We start from the raw sequence: 18806 nt of genomic DNA on the forward strand, positions 1-18806 counted from the left end.
AATGACGGTAATTAATCGATAATTGGCTACAGTGATGCTATAGTAACCATCTTCAAATTATGCTATCAAAGATCTCATTAAATTCGTCTTGCGAAGTAGTGTGGGATTGTAAAATTAGTTTTATAAAATACCATTATTTTGTATCTTCTATCTAATCTCTACTCGAGTAAGAGGGACGAAGTTTTGTTGGTACGTCGTGGGGGTGCGATCCGTCGCTCCTCCCCGTGGTTCAGCCTCGAGCCAACGTGGACCGTCTGATCGAAAGGTTTTCAGTCTTCGTCTGGTTTGCAGCGTGCTAGTGAATAGTGACACTTTAACCGCTAATTACAGTGCCAAACAAAGTTAGTTTACAAAACCAACTTTAGAACCCCGCGCTAGTGATCCTGAAAAATCTAATAAGATCTTTGACCGTGCGATTTAAAAATGGTTACTGTAGTGTCATTGTAGCAAATTATCAATTAATTACTGTCATTAGATTCGTCGCGAAAAGTCTTTAGAAAAAATTTACCAACTTCATTTGGTCTTTCACGCTGATACTAGAAGAGGCGCGCTTAACCAAACGAGGCCTCAATCCCGTGCGTCCACGTCTAGCTCCCTGCACCCCGCTCGCACGCGAACCCGCCTCTGCCCCCGCCGCCGCCGCCAGAGCGCAAAACGCAGGCGCCGTCCCACCACCACCTTCTCTCCTCCTCGCCTAATCCGCCCGCTCCGCCGCTCGCCGCTCGCCGCACCCCAATGTCGGACGCTTGGCCGCACTCCAAGGTCGAGGCCATCCGCTATCTCCTCCCACTCAGGCACTCACGCTTGCCCCGCCGCCGCTCTGGCCTCCCGTCGCATTCGCCACTACGGAGGATGCATTCGCCACTACTGAGGATGCAGTCGCCTCCAGCCTCCACGGCCCTCCCTCTTCGGCATCGACTCCGCGCCCATACGCCGCTGTCGAGGTCACGGCCACCTCCACCCTCCACAGCCCGGGCCCTGATCCCCTTCGATCCCTGCCCCAGGCAGACGCCGGCCCGATTGCCATTGCTCGCCGGCCGCCTTGGCCAGATCTGGGGCGCCGGATCTCGCCGCCCCCGCGCTTAGCGGTTCCGGCGCCAGACGCCAACTTGGTGCCCCAGAAGCGGTCCCAGCACGGTGGCGGTGGCGGAGGTGGGTCGTCTAACGTCGTGGGGGACTCCGAGGATGCGGTCATGGTGCAGTGGCTGCAGTTCATGGGGCTGCAGCACCTCACAGCGTCCTCGGCCGCGGGCGGGATCGGGGCAGGGGGGCCTCCGCGGCGGCGGCCTCGCACATCCTCCTCGACGAGAACCTCACGCCCATGCTCTCCGACTTCGGGCTCGCGCATGGGCTCCTTAGGCTGCTGGGCGCTAGAGTACGACCGGAGCGGGCAGGCCACCGTAAAGTCTGATAGTGTACATCGACGGGGTGGTGCTCGTGCAGCTCATCTCCGGGAGGAGGGCCGCCGACACCAGCAAGCCTTTGACCAAGCAGAACGTGGTCACCCGGGTAAGTGAACTACGCGCTTCAAGGCATGATACAGATTGTCTATGATGCGGTAGCAGTTGCTGAAACTCTGACTCTATAATTTTCCAATTTGCTGATAGTTTCCAACTTTCTTTTCCACCGATAGAGAACATTAGGAAGCCAGTACGCCACCAACCTAGGTACTAAAATTATCCTCTACCTTTTCACTTTGTGCTCCATGCCTCCTGTTCCATAGTGTTTATGGTCTCAGTTCACAGTGTTCCATAGCTTCGGATTGAGCCTGTTTATGGTCTCAGTTCATAGTGTTACATTTGTAGGTCTTTTATGATAAATTTCACAATGATACATTTTGAAATAGGTTGCAGATATCAATTCACCGGGATCTCTCAACCGTGAATACATGAAGTATACAACAGCAGCAACAACATAGCCTTTTGTCCCAAGCGAGTTGGGGTAGGTTAGAGATGAAACCCAAAAGACACAAAGGTCACGGTTCAGGCATGTTGATAGCTAGTCTCCAAGCATTCCTATCCAAAGCTACCTCTTCAGAGATATTCTAATCTTTAAGGTCTCTCTTAACCGACTCGTCTCAAGTCAGTTTAGGTCTACTTCTACCCCTCTTTACCTTATCGACACGCTTTAGAACCCCACTATGCACCGGCGCCTCAGGAGGTCTCCGTTGGATATGTCCGAACCATCTCAACCAATGCTGGGTAAGTTTCTCCTTAATTGGTGCCACCCCTACCCTTTCCCGAATAACTTCGTTCCGGATTCTATCTCTTCTTGTGTGCCCGCAAAACCACCGCAACATCCGCATCTCTACTACACTCAGTTGCTAGACATGTCGCATTTTTGTAGGCTAACATTCAGCACCGTATAACATCGCCGGGCAAATGGTTGTCCTATTGAACTTATCTTTTATCTTTTGTGGCACCCTCCTATCACAGAGGACGTCAGAAGCTTGACGCCATTTCAACCAGCCAGCTGAGATTCTATGCCTAACATCTTCATCAATGTCGCCATCCTTTTGTAGCATCGATCCTAAATACCGAAAAGTATCCTTCTGGGCCACCACTTGCCCATCGAGACTAACATCTCCACCCTCATGCCTAGTCGCGCTGAAATCGCACATTATGTACTCGGTCTTGGTCCTACTAAGCTTGAACCCTTTCGACTCTAACGTACGTCTCCACAGCTCTAACTTCCTATTAACCCCTGTCCTACTCTCGTCAACTAGCACCGCATCATCAGCAAAGACCATACACCAAGGGATATCACCTTATATGTCCTTTGTGACCTCATCCATCACCAAAGCAAATAAATAAGGGCTCAATGCTGACCCCTGATGTAGGCCTATGTTAATAGGAAAATCGGTGGTGTCGCCATCGCATGTCCGGACAAACGTCATCGCATCCTTGTACATATCCTTGATAAGGGTAATGTACTTAGTTGGGACTTTTTGCTTCTCCAAGGCCCACCACATGATATTTCTTGGTACTTTGTCATACGCCTTCTCGATGTTAATAAAGACCATGTGCAAGTCCTTTTTTTGCTCCCTATAACTCTCCATCAATTGTTGTATTAAGAAAATCGCCTCCATGGTCGACCTACCAGGCATGAACCCAAACTGATTTTGGGTCACACTTGTCTCTCTTCTTAGGCGGTGCTCGATAACCCTCTCCCATAGTTTCATCGTATGGCTCATCAGCTTAATTCCACGGTAGTTAGTACAACTCTGAACATCTCCCTTGCTTTTGAAAATCGGTACTAATATACTTCTCATCCACTCTTCATGCATCTTGTTTGACCGAAAAATAAGGTTAAAAAGGTTAGTTAACCAAACTATCGCTCTGTCACCTAGGCATCCCCACACCTCAATGGGGATACCATCAGGGCCCATCGCTTTACCTCCCTTCATCCTCTTCAAAGCCTCCTCGATCTCTGCCTCCTGAATTCTCCTCACGAAGCGCCTGTTGGTATCGTCAAAAGAGTCATCTAACTCAAGGGTAGACCCCTCATTCTTCCCATTAAACAACTTGTCGAAGTACTCTCGCCATCTGTCCTTGATCTCCTCATCCTTCACTAGAAGTCGATCTGTCCCATTCTTGATGCATTTGGTTTGGTTGATGTCCCTTGTCTTCCGCTCACGGATCCTAGCCATCCTATAAATGTCCTTCTCCCCTTCCTTCGTGTCTAGCCGTTGATACAGATCATCATACGCTTTACCCTTTGCTACACTCACAGCTCGCTTTGCAGCCCTTTTCGCTAATTTATAGCCCTCGATGTTTGCTGTACTCTTGTCAAGGTGGAGACGCTTGAAACATTCCTTCTTCTCCTTAATAGCCCTTTGCACCTCGTCATTCCACCACCAGGTGTCTTTTTCTCCATGTTTGCCTCCCCCTACTCACGCCAAACACCTCTGAGGCCACCTTCCGAACACATGTTGACATCTTTAGCCACATGTCGTCTGCATCTTCTCCTTCTTTCCAAGGCCCCTCACCTAGCATCATCTCCTTAAACGTTTGCGCCGCTTCCCCTCTAAGCTTCCATCACTTTGTTCTCGCAATCTTGACACGTTTGTCCCGGTGGACACGTACCCGAAAACGAAAATCCGCCACCACAAGTTTGTGTTGAGGGACAACACACTCCTCAGGTAACACCTTACTATCTAAGCAATCCCGTCTATCCTCCCTCCTAGCAAGGATATAGTCGATCTGGCTAAGTGTTGTCCACTACGAAAGATCACAAGATGGGATTCCCTCTTCCTAAAAAGGGTATTCGCTATCAACAAGTCATAGGCCAACGCGAAGTTCAAAACATCCTCCCCCTCTTGACTCCTGCTACCATACCCAAAACCCCCGTGCACTCGCTCGAACCCTACATTAGTTGTACCCACAAGGCCGTTGAGATCTCCTCCTATGAAAAGTTTCTCGCTGATAGGCATGGTACTGACCATACTATCCCTTCTCAGAACTGTCTTTTGGTGCTGTCACTAAGGCCTACCTGAGGGGCATAGGCACTGATCACATTCAGAGCCGAATCTCCAACTACCATCCGGACCAGGATAATCCTGTCGCCTCGCTTTCTAACCTCTACGACTCCATCCTTAAGGCTCCTATCGATCAAGATACTAACATCATTCCTACCCGATGTTGCCCCCGTGTACCAAAGCTTGAAGCCAGTATCCTTAACCTCCTTCGCCTTCTGACCCTTCCATTTAGTCTCCTGAACGCATAGAATATTTACACGCCTCCTAATTGCTATATCAACTAGCTCTCGCAGCTTACCCGTTAGGGACCCTACGTTCCAGCTACCTATACGAATCCTAGTTGGCTCGGCTAGCTTCCTTACCCTTCGCACCCGTCGAGGGAAGTGCGAAGACCCTTGCTCATTTTTCACTATACCCGGGCGTAGATGTAGCGCGCCATTCAGGTGACGACCCGACCGGCCCAAGCACTCTCCTGACGACCTGTCCTGCGTGCAGCGTGCGTTAGGAGGCGCTTCGCTAATCATGACATGCAAAATGTGATCGTTACATCGGGTACAGTACTACAATGTATATTTTACCAGATTCCCGTCCCAGTCAGTATTGCCACATTATCTGAATTTTAATTGTTGCAATTGATGAATAAAGCTGAAAACTGAAACATCCACTACTCCATTGCTTGCAGTTGCTTCTCTAGATCTAAGCCCCTTGATTTGTTGCTTGTATGCTTACCTTAACACACATTGTGGTCTTGTTTTCAGTTCAAATGGCTCAACAAACAATTGAGCAAGCTTTGGCCCTTTGTCGAAAAGGTAAGATAACTCGGAAAGGGGACACTTCCATGTTAAGATATAGGCAGATCTGACCAATTTGCCGTTTTAATTGGCCATTTTGCTGTCAAGAACTGTCATGATTTGCAGTTGCATCTGATTACAGGCAGCAACCATGGTCATCAGGGATTCTGTGGAACCACTACTCAATGGATATCACCGCCGGGGATATCCTCACTGAAGTTCAGCAGACTCTCCCTTGGGACTATTCCACCGAAAATAGAAGGTTGCCGACACAAAATGGGGTTGAATTCACAGTTATGTGCTCTCACAAAAACTCGCTATGACATACGTTTTTCTGTGTTCAGGCATTTGGATTCGTAGTTTTAGGAAAGTGCAGATTAAATTGTATGTGGACTTCCGGTTGGGTGGGGATCCAAATATCATTCCTGCAGTCAAAATACCTGTTGCTTCACTTCCCATTCAGGTTTGCAGACTGTCACGCAACCTAGCCAAAAGCAATGCGATCTTTAATTTCTCGCATCTTCTACAATAATAAGTGCTGATTTTTTTCTTAATGAAAGTAACTACACATAAAATATTTTACTATATGGATGATATTCATAATTCTAGCTTAATCAGACAAAGTAAAAACATGTATCATCCAAATTTATTTTGCTAGACTCCAGTATAATTATATTATAATTCTAGCTTAAGCTGCCCTTGAGTGACCTAGGGATGGAGTGCAGGAGGTAAACTGTCAGCTGCTGTCGTCGCTGGGCATGACCATTTGTTTATTGAGTTGGTTCAAGTGGGAAAAATGCTCAAAGTGGCTTCAGTGGAAAAATGGTGAAAGCAGCTTTTAGTGGAAAAATGTTAATTGGCGTTGATGAATTCCAGTTAGCACCTTTGCCTTTTGATTATGTGTTACCCCTTCAGTTTGTTACCTGTCTCGGTTGATTTATGTGTTATATTACTTGACAAGTTGGATTTGGATTATTAATAATTAGTGAATTCCTTAGATCACTCTCTACTCTACTCTTGAGAAGCTACAGGTCATAGGTCATAGCAATCGTCGGCTGCTGCTCCTCTATTCATGAGCTAGATGGCAACTCGCTGCAGGTAATTTACGTTTGCAGGGAAACAACCATTTGCATTGAAAAATTATGTATTGGTAACCAAACAGAGGTAATTACTGCAGTATATGTTTGTAGTCACATGTAGGTATGTAACTAAATTTAGCTCTGTTCATGTCGGTATATTCCATGTTGGTAATAATGTATAGTCAAATTATTTTGCTAATATATTGTCAACTAGCTCTGTTCATGTCTGAATATACCATGTTGGTAACAATGCATAGTCAAATTATTTTGCTAATGTATTTTCAGTTGTTCGAACGAAACCTTTTCGCCTGAATGCTTCCTTTCTGCTGCACATACAAGTTTCCTTATATTCATATATTATTTTTGCTTTTTTACTCTGACAGACAATTATAATCCATCTTGAAAACAATTATTAACTAGCAGTTGCTGAAAGAAATCCAGATGTGTTGTTTTAACTTACGATGTTTATGCTTTGTCCTCACTATTGTTAGTGGTAATGCTACCATCTAGCAATGAAAAATATTTACTAACAGCTTTGCTCAGTATTGTCCCCCTATTTCTTATAACAATTCAGAGTATGACAAAATCTTTTCCTGTTCATGGTAGCTATATGGATATTTGAAGATAGTTAGCCTTTTGCCGGTTCTCATATGGTGGTATTATTTGGCCTTCAACTGAGAAAGGTGCCTTCATACTTTGGGTAGCACGAGGATGCAGACAAAATGGGATTGGGGATTCATGCAAATATGCTAGCTGTTTTATACCCATGTTAATATTGCCACTATGATATATTTCTAACAGCAGTTACTTGCTTTAGATTGCCGGCTCATTACTCACGTGTCAAGTAATTGATATGGCAGAGCCGATTTCCTTCATGACGACCGTGGAGGCTGACTGCCCAGTGCCCACAATATCACCTTCATTTGCTACAACAGACTCATTGCAACAAGTTGCCCCTTTTATTTTATTGCTTTCCTTGATTGCCTGGACTTGAACTTCGTCAGAAGGCAAAGCTTTATGTAGAAAGTGATGTGAGCTATTAATAATTTATTTTCCGTTCAAAGTAATAGCTATCAGTGTTGTTGATCTGAGAAAGTTATGAAAAAATAAATCTTCGAAAAAGCAACTCGACAATGAGTACGCACATACAAGTTCTAAAGTCGACCTAGAATTTTGTAAATTAGCTTGTTATTATTCTTATCAAAATGCATTTATTTTTATGGATATACAGAAAATAGTAACTATCCATGACCTACTTTTGAACATGATTCATATGACAACTTTTTGAGCATTGCTGCATCTTTTGCATACCCTGCTCTTCTATTGTTGCTTTAGGTCTTGCACTGCCTAGGTCATGTTGCATTTTGATCAGGAACCAAGAGGGATTTCCTGGTTGGACAATGTGGATTGGGTGACATGAATTTTGTCGGGTTGGACAATGTGGATTGGGTGACATAAATTTTGTCTCGTGGCAACGCACGGGCATAGACCTAGTTATTGGTCAAAATCTGTGCTACGAAGCAAACCAAACAGAGCCCTAATCCTCGATCCGTACTGCACGGAGGCGGAGGATGATGAAAGAGATCCTCTGCACATGCAGCTCTAGTGCGCTACCGTAAGGCTACAATGTTAAGCCTTTGATTAGATGCTCCCGAGGTTAAAATTTTCTATGTGAGATTATTAAGCTAGGTTAGTCCACACCATGGAGTAGAAATGGCATGGACACGAGGTTAGATGCTCCGTAACGGACCAATGCAAATTATGTTTGTTTCATATCACACGTAATATTATTTATTATTTTTATATATAAACTTTTGATCAAACAAAGAATAGTTTAACATAGGACAATTTCATAATAATCCCGTGTTTCATGTAGAGAGAGTATGTATATTATGGAGCGGTAAGAACATGAAATTAAAAAAAAAGAAACTACTTCAATGCCTATATGCGAATTGTAACGATTTATTTGTTGCCTCTCCATATACAAATTCCTATCAGAACGTGATAAATGGATTTTGACTACTTTGAGAGTTTTCCCATTCTTATTCTCATTATGTCTTCTGGATTCTCTCTAGCTCTTTGTTTAGCATATTAGCCGCCAGTCAACCAAGTCTTTGTTAATGAAACTAGGTAGGCAGCTAGCTTAGGTGTCATGTCTGTCTGCCTTACACACCGTGGTAGATTAGAGGAAAAAGGAGAAAAATGAAATACAATAGCACATACAGTAAGAGTTTGTTTGGGAGTACTCCAACTCAAAAAAAAAATAGGTCTACTCCACCAATCCCATGGTTTTTTAGCTCCACTTCCCCAACTCCAAGAAAACAAGAAGTTGTTCAACGTGTTTGGTTGATTGGCTGACTCCAGCTCCAGGAAGGGAAGCATTACAAGGAATAGTCCTTTTTGCCCTTCTTTTTGCGCTAGGGCACGGCCCCTGCCGGTTGCATGCCCAGACCTACTGCCTGGTCACGTCCGAGCCTGGTAACCTCGATAACCGTGGCAGCACTAGGCTCTGCCACGGCCGGTGAGATGAAAGGGGTATGGCCCCTGAGGAAGGAGCAGAGGTTGTAGCGCCATGGATTGGAAGACAATTTGAGTGACAAGAAGGCAGATTAAAGGCGATTTAATTTACAAGGGATTACACATCCATACCTAGATGGGGAGGGAGGTCATCTACAGTACAATCCATTCCGCTTCAAATTGGTGGCCGCCGGTGAGGTCTTTGGGAAGGGGGCTAGGGTTTGACAGGCTCAGGAGAGTAGGGGAGAAGACATGCACCCCTTTTTTTTCTCAGGAAGCGGTAAGTGTGTAACCAGTGGTAATGATGGATAATTTTATCCCAACTCCATGAGGATATCTATAACAAGTGTTTTGGAGCACCCCTTGAGGAGCTCCATGAAAAATATGGAGTTAGCCCGCAACTCCAGGTTTTTTCCTGAAGTTTTTGGATCTGGAGTTGCTGGAGCTGGACATGTTTGGCAATAAGTTTGTGGAGCGGAGCTAGAAAAGCTAGAGTAGAATGTTGTCAAACAAGCCCTAAGTATATGCTTTCCGTTGCTGGGTGGCAGGCCCACGCGATAGTGACGAGAGGGAGAAAGCCCTTCCTGTCTAAATTTTGGATATGCCCATTTAGGGCAAAGCCTGGACGACGGATAAGCGACCAAGCTACCTCCAGCTAGTCTCTCTGTCGCTGCAGCACCGCTCCATTATCTTGTGTACATGCTGCTGGCCGGCCGTCCTTGCCGCCCACGCCGTTGACCCGCCCACCATCCGCCTCCAGCTCTAGCTTTGACTCGCCCACCGCCCTCCTCCGACCCGTTGCCGCAGTGGTGAGTAGTGGTGGCGAGCGACAAACGAGGAGGGTGAATTTCTGCAAACTGTTTTCATATATCATTATATTGGCATGGCATTTCTTATGCTCCCTTATCCAAATGATCTTCATATATCTCCAAACGACACTAATTCTTATTTTAATTAAATTTGGCATTAATCTGTTTTTTGCTCTTCACACCTCTGCTGGTGGCTCAGCCTGTACCTGCAGTGGGATCAAGTGCTGACCAGGGGGCGGATCTTGGGGGGGGGGGGGGGGGGGGGGGTAGGGTGCTTAAGCCCCCCTACCTTCTCTAGATCAATGGGTATTTGGAAGAAAGAAAAAGAATGAAGAAGATGAAGAGAAGGGAGATAGCCCTCTTCGTATGCTGCCTGGATTGGCCACTTGTGCTGACTATTGGGAATTCAAGTGCTCAAGTGGGGATTTCGCCTCGGGGAGTTCCTTTGAAAGAAATCTAAAGTATGTAGCATCCAGCCTTCCTGTAAAGGTCTTTTTCTACTTTCCTGCTTTTCAGAAACGATAGTGTTGGTTCACAAAACGAAAAGATATATGCACTAACTATTTGCAAGACTTGCCTCAGTGATGCTCTTCAGGAGGCATCAGTAGCCTGCCTGTTCAAAGGGGCGTGGTCATGCTATACGATCAATGGCGTTGCCCGTAAATTTTTTGAAATAAATTTTTTTGAAGTATTAAATATAGACTAATTACAAAACTAACTACAGAACTCGTCTATAAATTTCGAGATGAATTTATTAAGACTAATTAATCTGCCATCAGCACATGTTACTGTAGCAATTTAGTGTTTAATCATGGCCTAATTAGGCTCATTAGATTCGTCTCATAATTTACAAGCAAACTATGCAATTAGTTTTTTATTTTGTCTAGATTTAATACTCCATGCATGTGTCGCAAGATAAATTTTGAATTTTGCAACTAAACAAGGCCACACTATCGCGTTCTCGGATAAGGAGTTTGGGATGTTTTCAATGAATACTTCTGCAAATGACATGATGTTTCTCGGGTACAACAAGTCAGGGGCAGCTATTCATGAAGACATATGATTCGAAAGGGTACCGCTTCCCACATTGGCCCTCTGTTTGATAGGGCAGCAGAATTGTCGCCAATGCATTTATGCACTTGCACAATGCGTGCGAACATTCTTTGTCATCCGCTGATTGCCAAAACTTTGTCACGACTCCAAATCACGGTCCACTGGCTCCAAGAAGCTTCCTCTGCATGCGTTGCCATTACTTTCTTTTTTTCGATCTCTCGAGAGCAGCTGGTCAGTTGGTACAGGAAGCAAAAGCAGCAGCAGCTGCTGCCACGGAACACGTCCATGTCGGATGAGTTTTTTTTTTCAAGTGATGGCAACAAATTCTTAATATAATTGATTTCTTCCTCTTATCGATGCTAACAGTTATCCCGGACAGCACCTCTTCTTGTCGGACCGATCACAGTGTCCTTTGGCCAGCTTCCAATCCCAGTATATATACCACTTTCAAAGTTAGGCAGAATAATATCACAGACGCAAACGCCTAGCTCACCTCTTAGATTAGACGTGCAGTTAAGTAGTAATATGCAATAAATCTCGAGGCAATGCATCATTGGATCATATTACTCTGTTAGAAAAAAAAATCGGCTTGTCATAGAGTTTCTCCATAGTCATCACTGGAATGCAATTACCTGTTTGCATGCGAGTAACAGTGTCAAGATTTAATCAAAGAGCTCGTTTGTTCAGCAACAAACCAAGATGTTGATCAGGAAATACTCAAATCAGTATAACCCACAAACGAATCAAATGTGCGGTACAACTCCTGCAGGTCAGTAGTGATGTACGGATAGTCCCTGAAAATAAGTCTATAAACGAAGGATTTCAATTCAGAAACCAAGGATCAAGGCATACATAAACTGCTGCAAGTTGTGGCAGCAATTAGCTAGTTTGAGTGTTGCTATGATGTTGGAGCTGGCTGGCTGTGCAGAGAGGAGGCCGCCGCCGGCCAGCTAGACTCCGGTCTCATGTCTGTGGTTGCACTACATAAGCTTTGCATTTTTACCTGCATATGAATACTGTGTTTGCAGTTTATTGAGTTCATTTCCATGGTTGTGAACCATTCTATTCTTACCCCGAAGGATGTATGTCCTTCATCTTTAGTTTCATTTGAGGTGGTCATGAAGTCGGTACTACAGAGACGAATAGCACTCTTCCTCTTGATTACGATGGTACCTTCAGGCTTTAGCCCTATTGTCAATGACCCTGACAAAGCATTCATGCATTAGGAGGTAATTCCAAAAATTTACTAATGCCTTATAGTCTTTTGCAAAATCTCACGTTTCTGAATATAAAACAAATAGATGCGTGCGATTGTCAGAAAAGCTGCAATGCTCTTCACAACTTCAATTGTCAGCAGTTGATCTCGGGCAAAGGTACTTTCAAACTAGAAGCAAAAAAAAAAATGTTCAACCATATCTAGTAGATGTTAAAATCTGATAATTTCTTGGCTTGATATTTAACCATATCTTGGAATTTTTCAAGATTAGGGAAATCAATTATGCAGACAGTCATGGGTTCGAAATAATGACCACCACGATAGTAGAACCAGTGAGTACCGGTGAGATTGTGAGCATTTTACCCAATTTTACAATACCAACGTTTGATGCATCATACATCTTGCTTGCCCATAGGGGCGAATCCAGTCAAGATATGAAGATGGGGCCTCCTCCTTCTCTTCTTCTTCTTCTTCGAGGGGGCTTAGGGGGTATTCATTGATCTCGGGGAGTAGGGTAGGGGGCATGAGCCCCCCCCCCCCCCCCCCCCTCCCAAGATCCGATGTTGCTTGCCTGTGTAATTCCTGACTATACCGTATATATGTTTGCTTCATAATTTTGGTTTTACTGTAAATCATAGAACCCAGTTTGTACGAACCAGCAAAGGACTTCCTTTAAAAAATCTGAGGTATACTAGGTCCAACCATCTGGAAAGCTTAGATAAAATTAGTTGTGCTGTGTGAAAATATTAACATAAAATTTTAAAATGAGTTTGTAGAACGTGCGACGGACAGAATCAAGGGTGCAAAGCTTGAAAACAACAAATATTGTGTGAGCGTCCACTACCGTAATGTAGCAGACGAGGTTAAATTCTAACCCTGTTGTGTTTCTTAATGTATTCGAGTTGCAACTTAGAACTGTTTATTTACATCACTTTCTTTTCTTGTATCCAAGATCAGCTCCTCCTTGAAGAAGTTGTAAAGTATGCCCGGGAACAGCACTCTCCGAAGCTAACAGAGGGCCATAAGGTATTTTTTTCTCCCATAAAACACTTTCTATAGATAATTACTCCATGTATCTGCATCCACACATATTGTTCTATGAGATCTGTACTGCATTTAATAGATTTTTATGTGTCATTGGTTACTGGATCCCACAACCACAGTCTGTGGTCCATTATTAACAAATTTGAATATTGACATTTATGAACTCTTAAATTGCTGTACGAATATTTTATATTTTTTTTATATTCATGTAAGTTGTAATAACTCAAACTTGAATTGCTTCTCTAGTGACACGTGTGTTTTTAGTGTTTGTCGTGTCCATGGTTCATTTATATATCTAAAATGTTCCATTTTTGTGATTACAGCGCATACATTACCGAATTATTGTCCAATTTTGCACGTATCTTTTATGTTCTATAGTGTAAGTTCTAGTTCAAGTATTTTGATATATTTCTTGCTGAAAATTTGCTGAAGTTTGATATGTGCCTTTGCTATGACGTGTCATGCAATCTAATTGGACCGAAAATTAACAAATTTTAGGGTAAAAAAAATATGAGAACACATAACCAGAGAGATCTCTCTTTATATAATTTGAGCACTAATGAAAAATTTTATTGTAAGGTCTATGAATTGCGCCCCCTAATTAATGGATTGGAACAAAGGTCATGCCGTTAGACTATCTTCTTAAAACACTTGGCCTGGACAACCCGTTGAAAACACATTTTCCATCTACTATCGGAGATGATAAAACGGATAAAGATGCATTTCAGGTAATTGATTTTATTATGAAAAATGCGTGCAATTAAATCATATCCTCCTAGCTAATACTTTGCATCTTTCATGTGCTTCGGGTGCAACATAAGGGGATCGGAATACTGGTCTCGGAAACGACCCGGGAAACTGCAGTGGTTTACTCGGTCAAAAACCTAACCGAGGTACGTAATATATTTTGGGTTCCAGCTGTCTAATAGTTTTTCTATCATAACTAATACAGCCACATGACTTGCACAGGTGAAGGAATTTCTAGAGATGTTGATCCAAGAGGCTGAGTCAAGAGGCAAAGCAGTTTCTCCATCTACCAATGCAAAGAAAGAAGCTTCTTCTCCCTCTAAAAACTCTTCAATGATGACACGTGATCCAGCAGAACCAAAAGAAGCCTCATCTGAAGTCATAGCAACTACTAAACCCTTCCCAGCAGACAATATCCATCAGCTTTAACAACTATAGGGGCTTGATCCTTTACGTATTGTTTAGCATCCGCAGGGTTGGTGAATGTCTGATAGACTGATACTGCACATGCAGAACACAAGTACTCAGTTTGAATTGTAACACGCTTCACAGAAGGAAGTAGCCAACGGGTCCACTGAACCCTAGCCACGATTACGAAGTTTACTCTGATGGAAGAGTAAAGACCATCAGGTGTCCGAGAAACGGGCCCACAACCAATCTTAGAATATTGGTTATTGGGTCATCTGCTAAATGAAGGCCAATCAAGCATGTTCCTGGCAATCTGTTCCAAGTGATAAAGCAGCAACCCATGTTTGTTCAAGTGATCAAGATCAGCCGACGCATACTCCTGCGTGGCTTTCAAAAAGGAGCCCACTTGCTTTTCTTCGTGCAAGGATAGCCAGTCTACACAATGCTCTGCAAGAATATGGCATATTCTGCTGCCCGCGTCCGCATACTTCCCTATCTATCTTTTCTGTACTTAAGCATCATCGATATTTTCTGTAACTTAAGCATCATCGACAGAACAACCAATGGCAATCTGTACCTTCAAGGTTTAGAGACAGGCTATCAAGCATAGAGCGACATCTGGCAATGCCAGACTTGAAGTGAAGCAATGATTGATAAGTTATATTCACAGAAATTAGTATCCGACCAAGTCATTACAGTAGATAGGGGGAGGAAGAAAAGAAAAACGATCCTCTATCATATGACTATGATATATTAAAAAGAATGGGAGGTGAAAGAAATGTCCTCTCCGTTGGCAATGCCATTTGTCCATATCTCGGGACTCAGCTTCAGGATAACCTGGACAAGTGAAGCAATTTTCACTGTCCCACACAGCATTATCCGCGAGAGACCCATCGTCCATCAAAAACCATCTCTGACCATCCATCTATAGTGAGACACATGTCGCCAACTCCAACGTAGTAGTGTAAAGGAGCTCTAGTTCCTGACCGGCATGCACATCATTAGATACCTCCCTCAATAGAATAATGCTGAAGACGGCGAGGACGGCGCATGGCAAAAACAACTCAAAAGTCCAACACAGTCGAGGTGAGGTTCATCAACCGACCCAAAGCATTTGGAGCAAACTTCCTCGCAAAGAGGTAGCAGACAGAGGTGGGCTTTGAGTTGTAGAAGCATTGTGTGCCATTATTCCTGATGGCCTGGATGAACTCTTCTGTGATGTCTGCAGCACCATAACTTGCTGGATGCGGGCCTCCTCTTGACCAATCAACCCATGTGATGGTCCTGTTTGCATTGAGGGGCCCATGGAACAAATGAAGATAAGTTGGTATGTAATGCTCATCTGGGTAGCAGGATGGCCTGCAGTGCTTTCTGAAGATTGAGTAGTACTTGTAGTCTGCTACTATCTGGACAGCCAGTTCACGGTTAAGCTCAAACCACTCTGACCCTTTTCTCCATTGATCTGCCATGATGTGAGGTGCCATGCGGCGGTTGTACCGGCCAGCACACTGAGGGGTGTCAATGTTGTAGGACTCAACAAAACTGTGCGCCGAGTTGATGAGGTACTCATAGACGGTGGGGAAGTTGAATACAGGAATGCAGCTCTCCGAGAGCAGCACAAACCGCTCATTTGAGAAATCCAACAAAGCATTGGCCAGCAGGCGCTTCTCAGCATCCACAAGAGTTATTGATCCCCAGGACACCTCCTGCATTGGAAAGAAACAATATGTTAGAACTTGGAACAAAGTTATCCATCCACAAAGGGTTTTGAACTGCAAGCGCACAATAAGGGGAAGAACTGTGCTGTGAAGTAGAGAAGGAACACACACATTACACTGAAATTCGAAGGTCATACTTTAGCACAAAAATAAAAAGGGAGAATAATAGGTCCTCTGGGATATATCACTCTGAAAACCGACTTTACTGAATAGGTCAGTCAGCCCAAACTTCTTGACTGTTAGTAGTTTATTAAATGATGGAACAGGAATATTTGTCAAGCGAGAATCTCATCATCACTCATCTGAAATTTGTGAGCACCACTAGTCGTTGAACAAATAAGTAGTTTACCAACCTAGCTAGCATTGGGACAAGCAGGCATATTCCCCTAGAGCAAATCCTCACCAAATTGCGCGCACACACATATCCCAATTAAGTTGAGCACATGGCAGGCACCAACTAGCACGACATGAGGCCACCAATGCACCAGCTATCCAAACAGGAACAACCATATTTTTTTTCTTTTTTGAGGGGGAACCAGATATAATTTTTTTATGCACAAGACAACAATAATGCAATGCAACGCAAATTGTCAAGCTGCTGGATTGCAATGTGCTAGTAGGAAAGATTCATATGCACAATAATGAATGGATGAACGGGTGTATGGATTAGCAATCATCTAGCAAGTCACGAGTAATAGCAAGTGGAGGAATGAGGTGAAAGAAGCAACCTCGCTGGGGATCTGCCTGCCGTAGAAGGCCGAGTTCTTGGAGACGTTGAGCTTGTAGTCCGGCACGGTGTGGACGTAGACGGAGTAGAGCCCCTGGTGGCCCCGGAAGAACTTGTCCCAGAGCGGCGCAAAGGGGATCGGCCCGCGCGTCATGAAGAGGAAGGCGACCTTGGGCACCCGCTGGAAGGGGAAGTCCTCTGCCTTGGGGACGAGCGAGGCCCGCCAGAAGAGCTCGTCGTCGGTCATGGAGTGCGCGAGGCGCGGCGGGTGGACGAAGGCCTTGAAGGCGAGGCCCATCCCGCAGTCCCGGTCCCGCGGGTCGCAGCCGAAGGTGGTGGCCGGGAAGAAGAGCTCGGCGTGGGAGGAGTTGTAGTAGTAGCGCGCGACGCTGCCGCTGACGGAGAGGCCCAGCACGACGCCGCCCATGAAGATGACGGTGGCGGTGACGAGCTTGAGCAGGCCCGTGGACCAGTCCTTGCGCGGGGTGGGCGGGAAGTAGTCGGACTCCTCGTCCCCGACGGCGGCCCCGGCGCCGGCGCCCCGCGACTTGAGCGTCTGCTTGGAGTCGGCGCCCCACATCTCGGATCGGGAGGAGCCGCCGCCGCCGCGCGCGGGATCGGGCGAGATCGGAGGCCCGACCCGCGGGAGAGATGGGATCGGGCGGAGCGAGCGCCGCTGGCTGCCTGGCCGGCCCCCGGCGGGAGGGGGTTGTGGGGGCGCCCTTTGTGCCGCCGGGGAGCCGCGCGCGCAGGTCGGCGCGCGGAGAGGGGGGGCAGGACGCTTAGCGGCGAAGGAGGGGAGGGCGAGGTCGCCGTCGCGTGGTGGAGACGCGGCTCGAGAGGGGGGAGTGAGCGAGGGAGGCGGCTCGGGGCCGGGGCTCGCGTGGGTATTTATGGGAGGGAGGGATCCCTCCGCGGCCGGGATTTCTCGATGAGGTCGCCGACGAGGAAGAGGAAGGGGGAAGGGATGCCAAGGGGGAAACGGTCAGAGGGCGGGGCCCGCCCGCAGGCAGGGCCGCGGGCCCCGCGGCGTGGCCGTTCCTCCCCTTCGCTTGGGCCGCGGCCAGGTGTCCCGGGCGCGGGGCCCACGCGGCGTGGAGAATTCGCCCGCGCCACCGGGCTCGCGCAGCGGGGCCCGCCTGTCATGGACCGAGAGAGGTCCGCCGCGTAGCGTGGCGTACGGGCTGGTGCCGGGCCGCCTTTGGCGTCTGGAAGACTGGAACGGCCGGCCAGCGACCGGGGCTGGAGTGGGGGGTCCCATCCGTCAGTGGCGCGGGGCACGTGAGGTGTGCCGTGTTGACTGACAGGTATGCGATGCGGGTGGGGCGGCCGGCCGTTGGGCCGGTGGTCGGCTCGCGGCCCGCGTAGCGTCTTCCTGGCATCATGGGCTCTGTTTGGATGCTCCTAGGGCAACGAGGGAATTTTAATTGTATGAAGTACTAAACGAAATTTATTTGTAAATTTTTTTTACGGACAGGTGTAATTTTTTCGCAATGAATTTAATGATGGTAATTAATTAATGATTGGCTACAGTAATACTATAATAACTATCCTCTAATCGTGTGGTCAAAGGGCTCATTAGATTCGTCTCGCGAAGTAGCGCAGAGAGGTTGTGGAGTTAATTTTATAAATTCCTTTATTTGGTACCTCTAATTATTGGTAAAGTGTGTGCTACGGAGCAAATCAAACAGGGCCCATGGTCATGTGACGGACGGCGTTCGATCATCAATGCAAGGTACCTAGTATAACGGCGTACTAGCTCATATCGTTTTCGTTTGTGCACGTACGCACGTAGGTAAAAAAAGATATAGCCGTGGGCCATGGCACATTATATTGCCCCTACACGACGGACAACACGGTTGTCGAGGTGCTGTCGTTTCGTTATTACGGCCGTTATTTATATGCTTTGCCATTTGTTGCGCAGCAACGCGAAGTGGCCAAGCGAAAGGTAAGCGCGCGCGCGTTAGAAACAAAGCAAGCACGCACGCGTCTACTCTACTAGCTAGGCTTAATTAGCTACTACACACGTACGCCATACCCGCGCGTCTAGATGCACTTGGGCGTACGTGCATGTTTAACTGTGGCATCCATCTAGCTGGCTAGTACTATATCTCGCATGCACACGCGCAGGGATGGAGCCAGGAATTTGTTTTTTATTATTAGGAGAGGCCAATCGTGTTAATTTATAAAAAAAATTTAATCAAAATTCAAATATTCAAT

At 46.0% G+C, this 18806-nt stretch overlaps 2 protein-coding genes and 1 long non-coding RNA gene across 15 annotated transcripts; 2 read left to right on the forward strand and 1 right to left on the reverse strand.

The window, feature by feature from the left end:
- Positions 1 to 566: 566 nt before the first annotated feature.
- LOC120678348 lies at positions 567 to 7473 on the forward strand. Of its 13 annotated transcripts, none has more exons than XM_039959475.1 (6): positions 567 to 1509; positions 5236 to 5286; positions 5411 to 5530; positions 5613 to 5731; positions 6267 to 6366; positions 7165 to 7473. In XM_039959475.1, exons 1-5 carry the CDS (start codon positions 1194 to 1196, stop codon positions 6342 to 6344), a joined length of 684 nt encoding a protein of 227 aa, XP_039815409.1. In that variant the 5' UTR covers positions 567 to 1193; the 3' UTR covers positions 6345 to 6366; positions 7165 to 7473. The 13 variants fall into 13 exon arrangements, 8 of the variants coding, with proteins under 8 accessions (XP_039815409.1, XP_039815408.1, XP_039815412.1 ...); XM_039959474.1 differs by having other exon boundaries at positions 7208 to 7473; XM_039959478.1 differs by having other exon boundaries at positions 6294 to 6366; positions 7208 to 7473.
- Positions 7474 to 13731: 6258 nt separating this feature from the next.
- On the forward strand, positions 13732 to 14453 carry LOC120678349. The gene is made up of 2 exons (XR_005676496.1): positions 13732 to 13879; positions 13956 to 14453. It is a non-coding gene; the product is annotated as an uncharacterized LOC120678349 (long non-coding RNA).
- Positions 14454 to 14780: 327 nt separating this feature from the next.
- Positions 14781 to 17490, reverse strand: LOC120678347 (glycosyltransferase BC10-like). Its single transcript, XM_039959472.1, has 2 exons — positions 16588 to 17490; positions 14781 to 15847 (listed from the first exon to the last, which is right to left on the reverse strand). The coding sequence occupies exons 1-2, from the start codon at positions 17164 to 17166 to the stop codon at positions 15206 to 15208; spliced, it is 1221 nt and encodes a 406-aa protein (XP_039815406.1). The 5' UTR covers positions 17167 to 17490; the 3' UTR covers positions 14781 to 15205.
- Between the last annotated feature and the right edge of the window lie 1316 nt (positions 17491 to 18806).

The sequence above is a fragment of the Panicum virgatum genome, chromosome 6N (genome assembly GCF_016808335.1).
Source record: "Panicum virgatum strain AP13 chromosome 6N, P.virgatum_v5, whole genome shotgun sequence".
NCBI classification, from domain to species: domain Eukaryota; kingdom Viridiplantae; phylum Streptophyta; class Magnoliopsida; order Poales; family Poaceae; genus Panicum; species Panicum virgatum.

Bases quoted from the DNA above. Each gene is read 5' to 3' on its own strand.
- LOC120678348 (XM_039959473.1), top strand. From the start codon at position 1,194: ATGGTGCAGTGGCTGCAGTTCATGGGGCTGCAGCACCTCACAGCGTCC. The intron at 5,531-5,612 runs GTTGCCGACACA...TTCTGTGTTCAG, and splicing joins TATTCCACCGAAAATAGAAG to GCATTTGGATTCGTAGTTTT. The intron at 5,732-6,266 runs GTTTGCAGACTG...TGAATTCCTTAG, and splicing joins TTGCTTCACTTCCCATTCAG to ATCACTCTCTACTCTACTCT.
- LOC120678347 (XM_039959472.1), bottom strand. From the start codon at position 17,166: ATGTGGGGCGCCGACTCCAAGCAGACGCTCAAGTCGCGGGGCGCCGGC. The intron at 15,848-16,587 runs GTTGCTTCTTTC...TTTCCAATGCAG, and splicing joins GCAGGCAGATCCCCAGCGAG to GAGGTGTCCTGGGGATCAAT.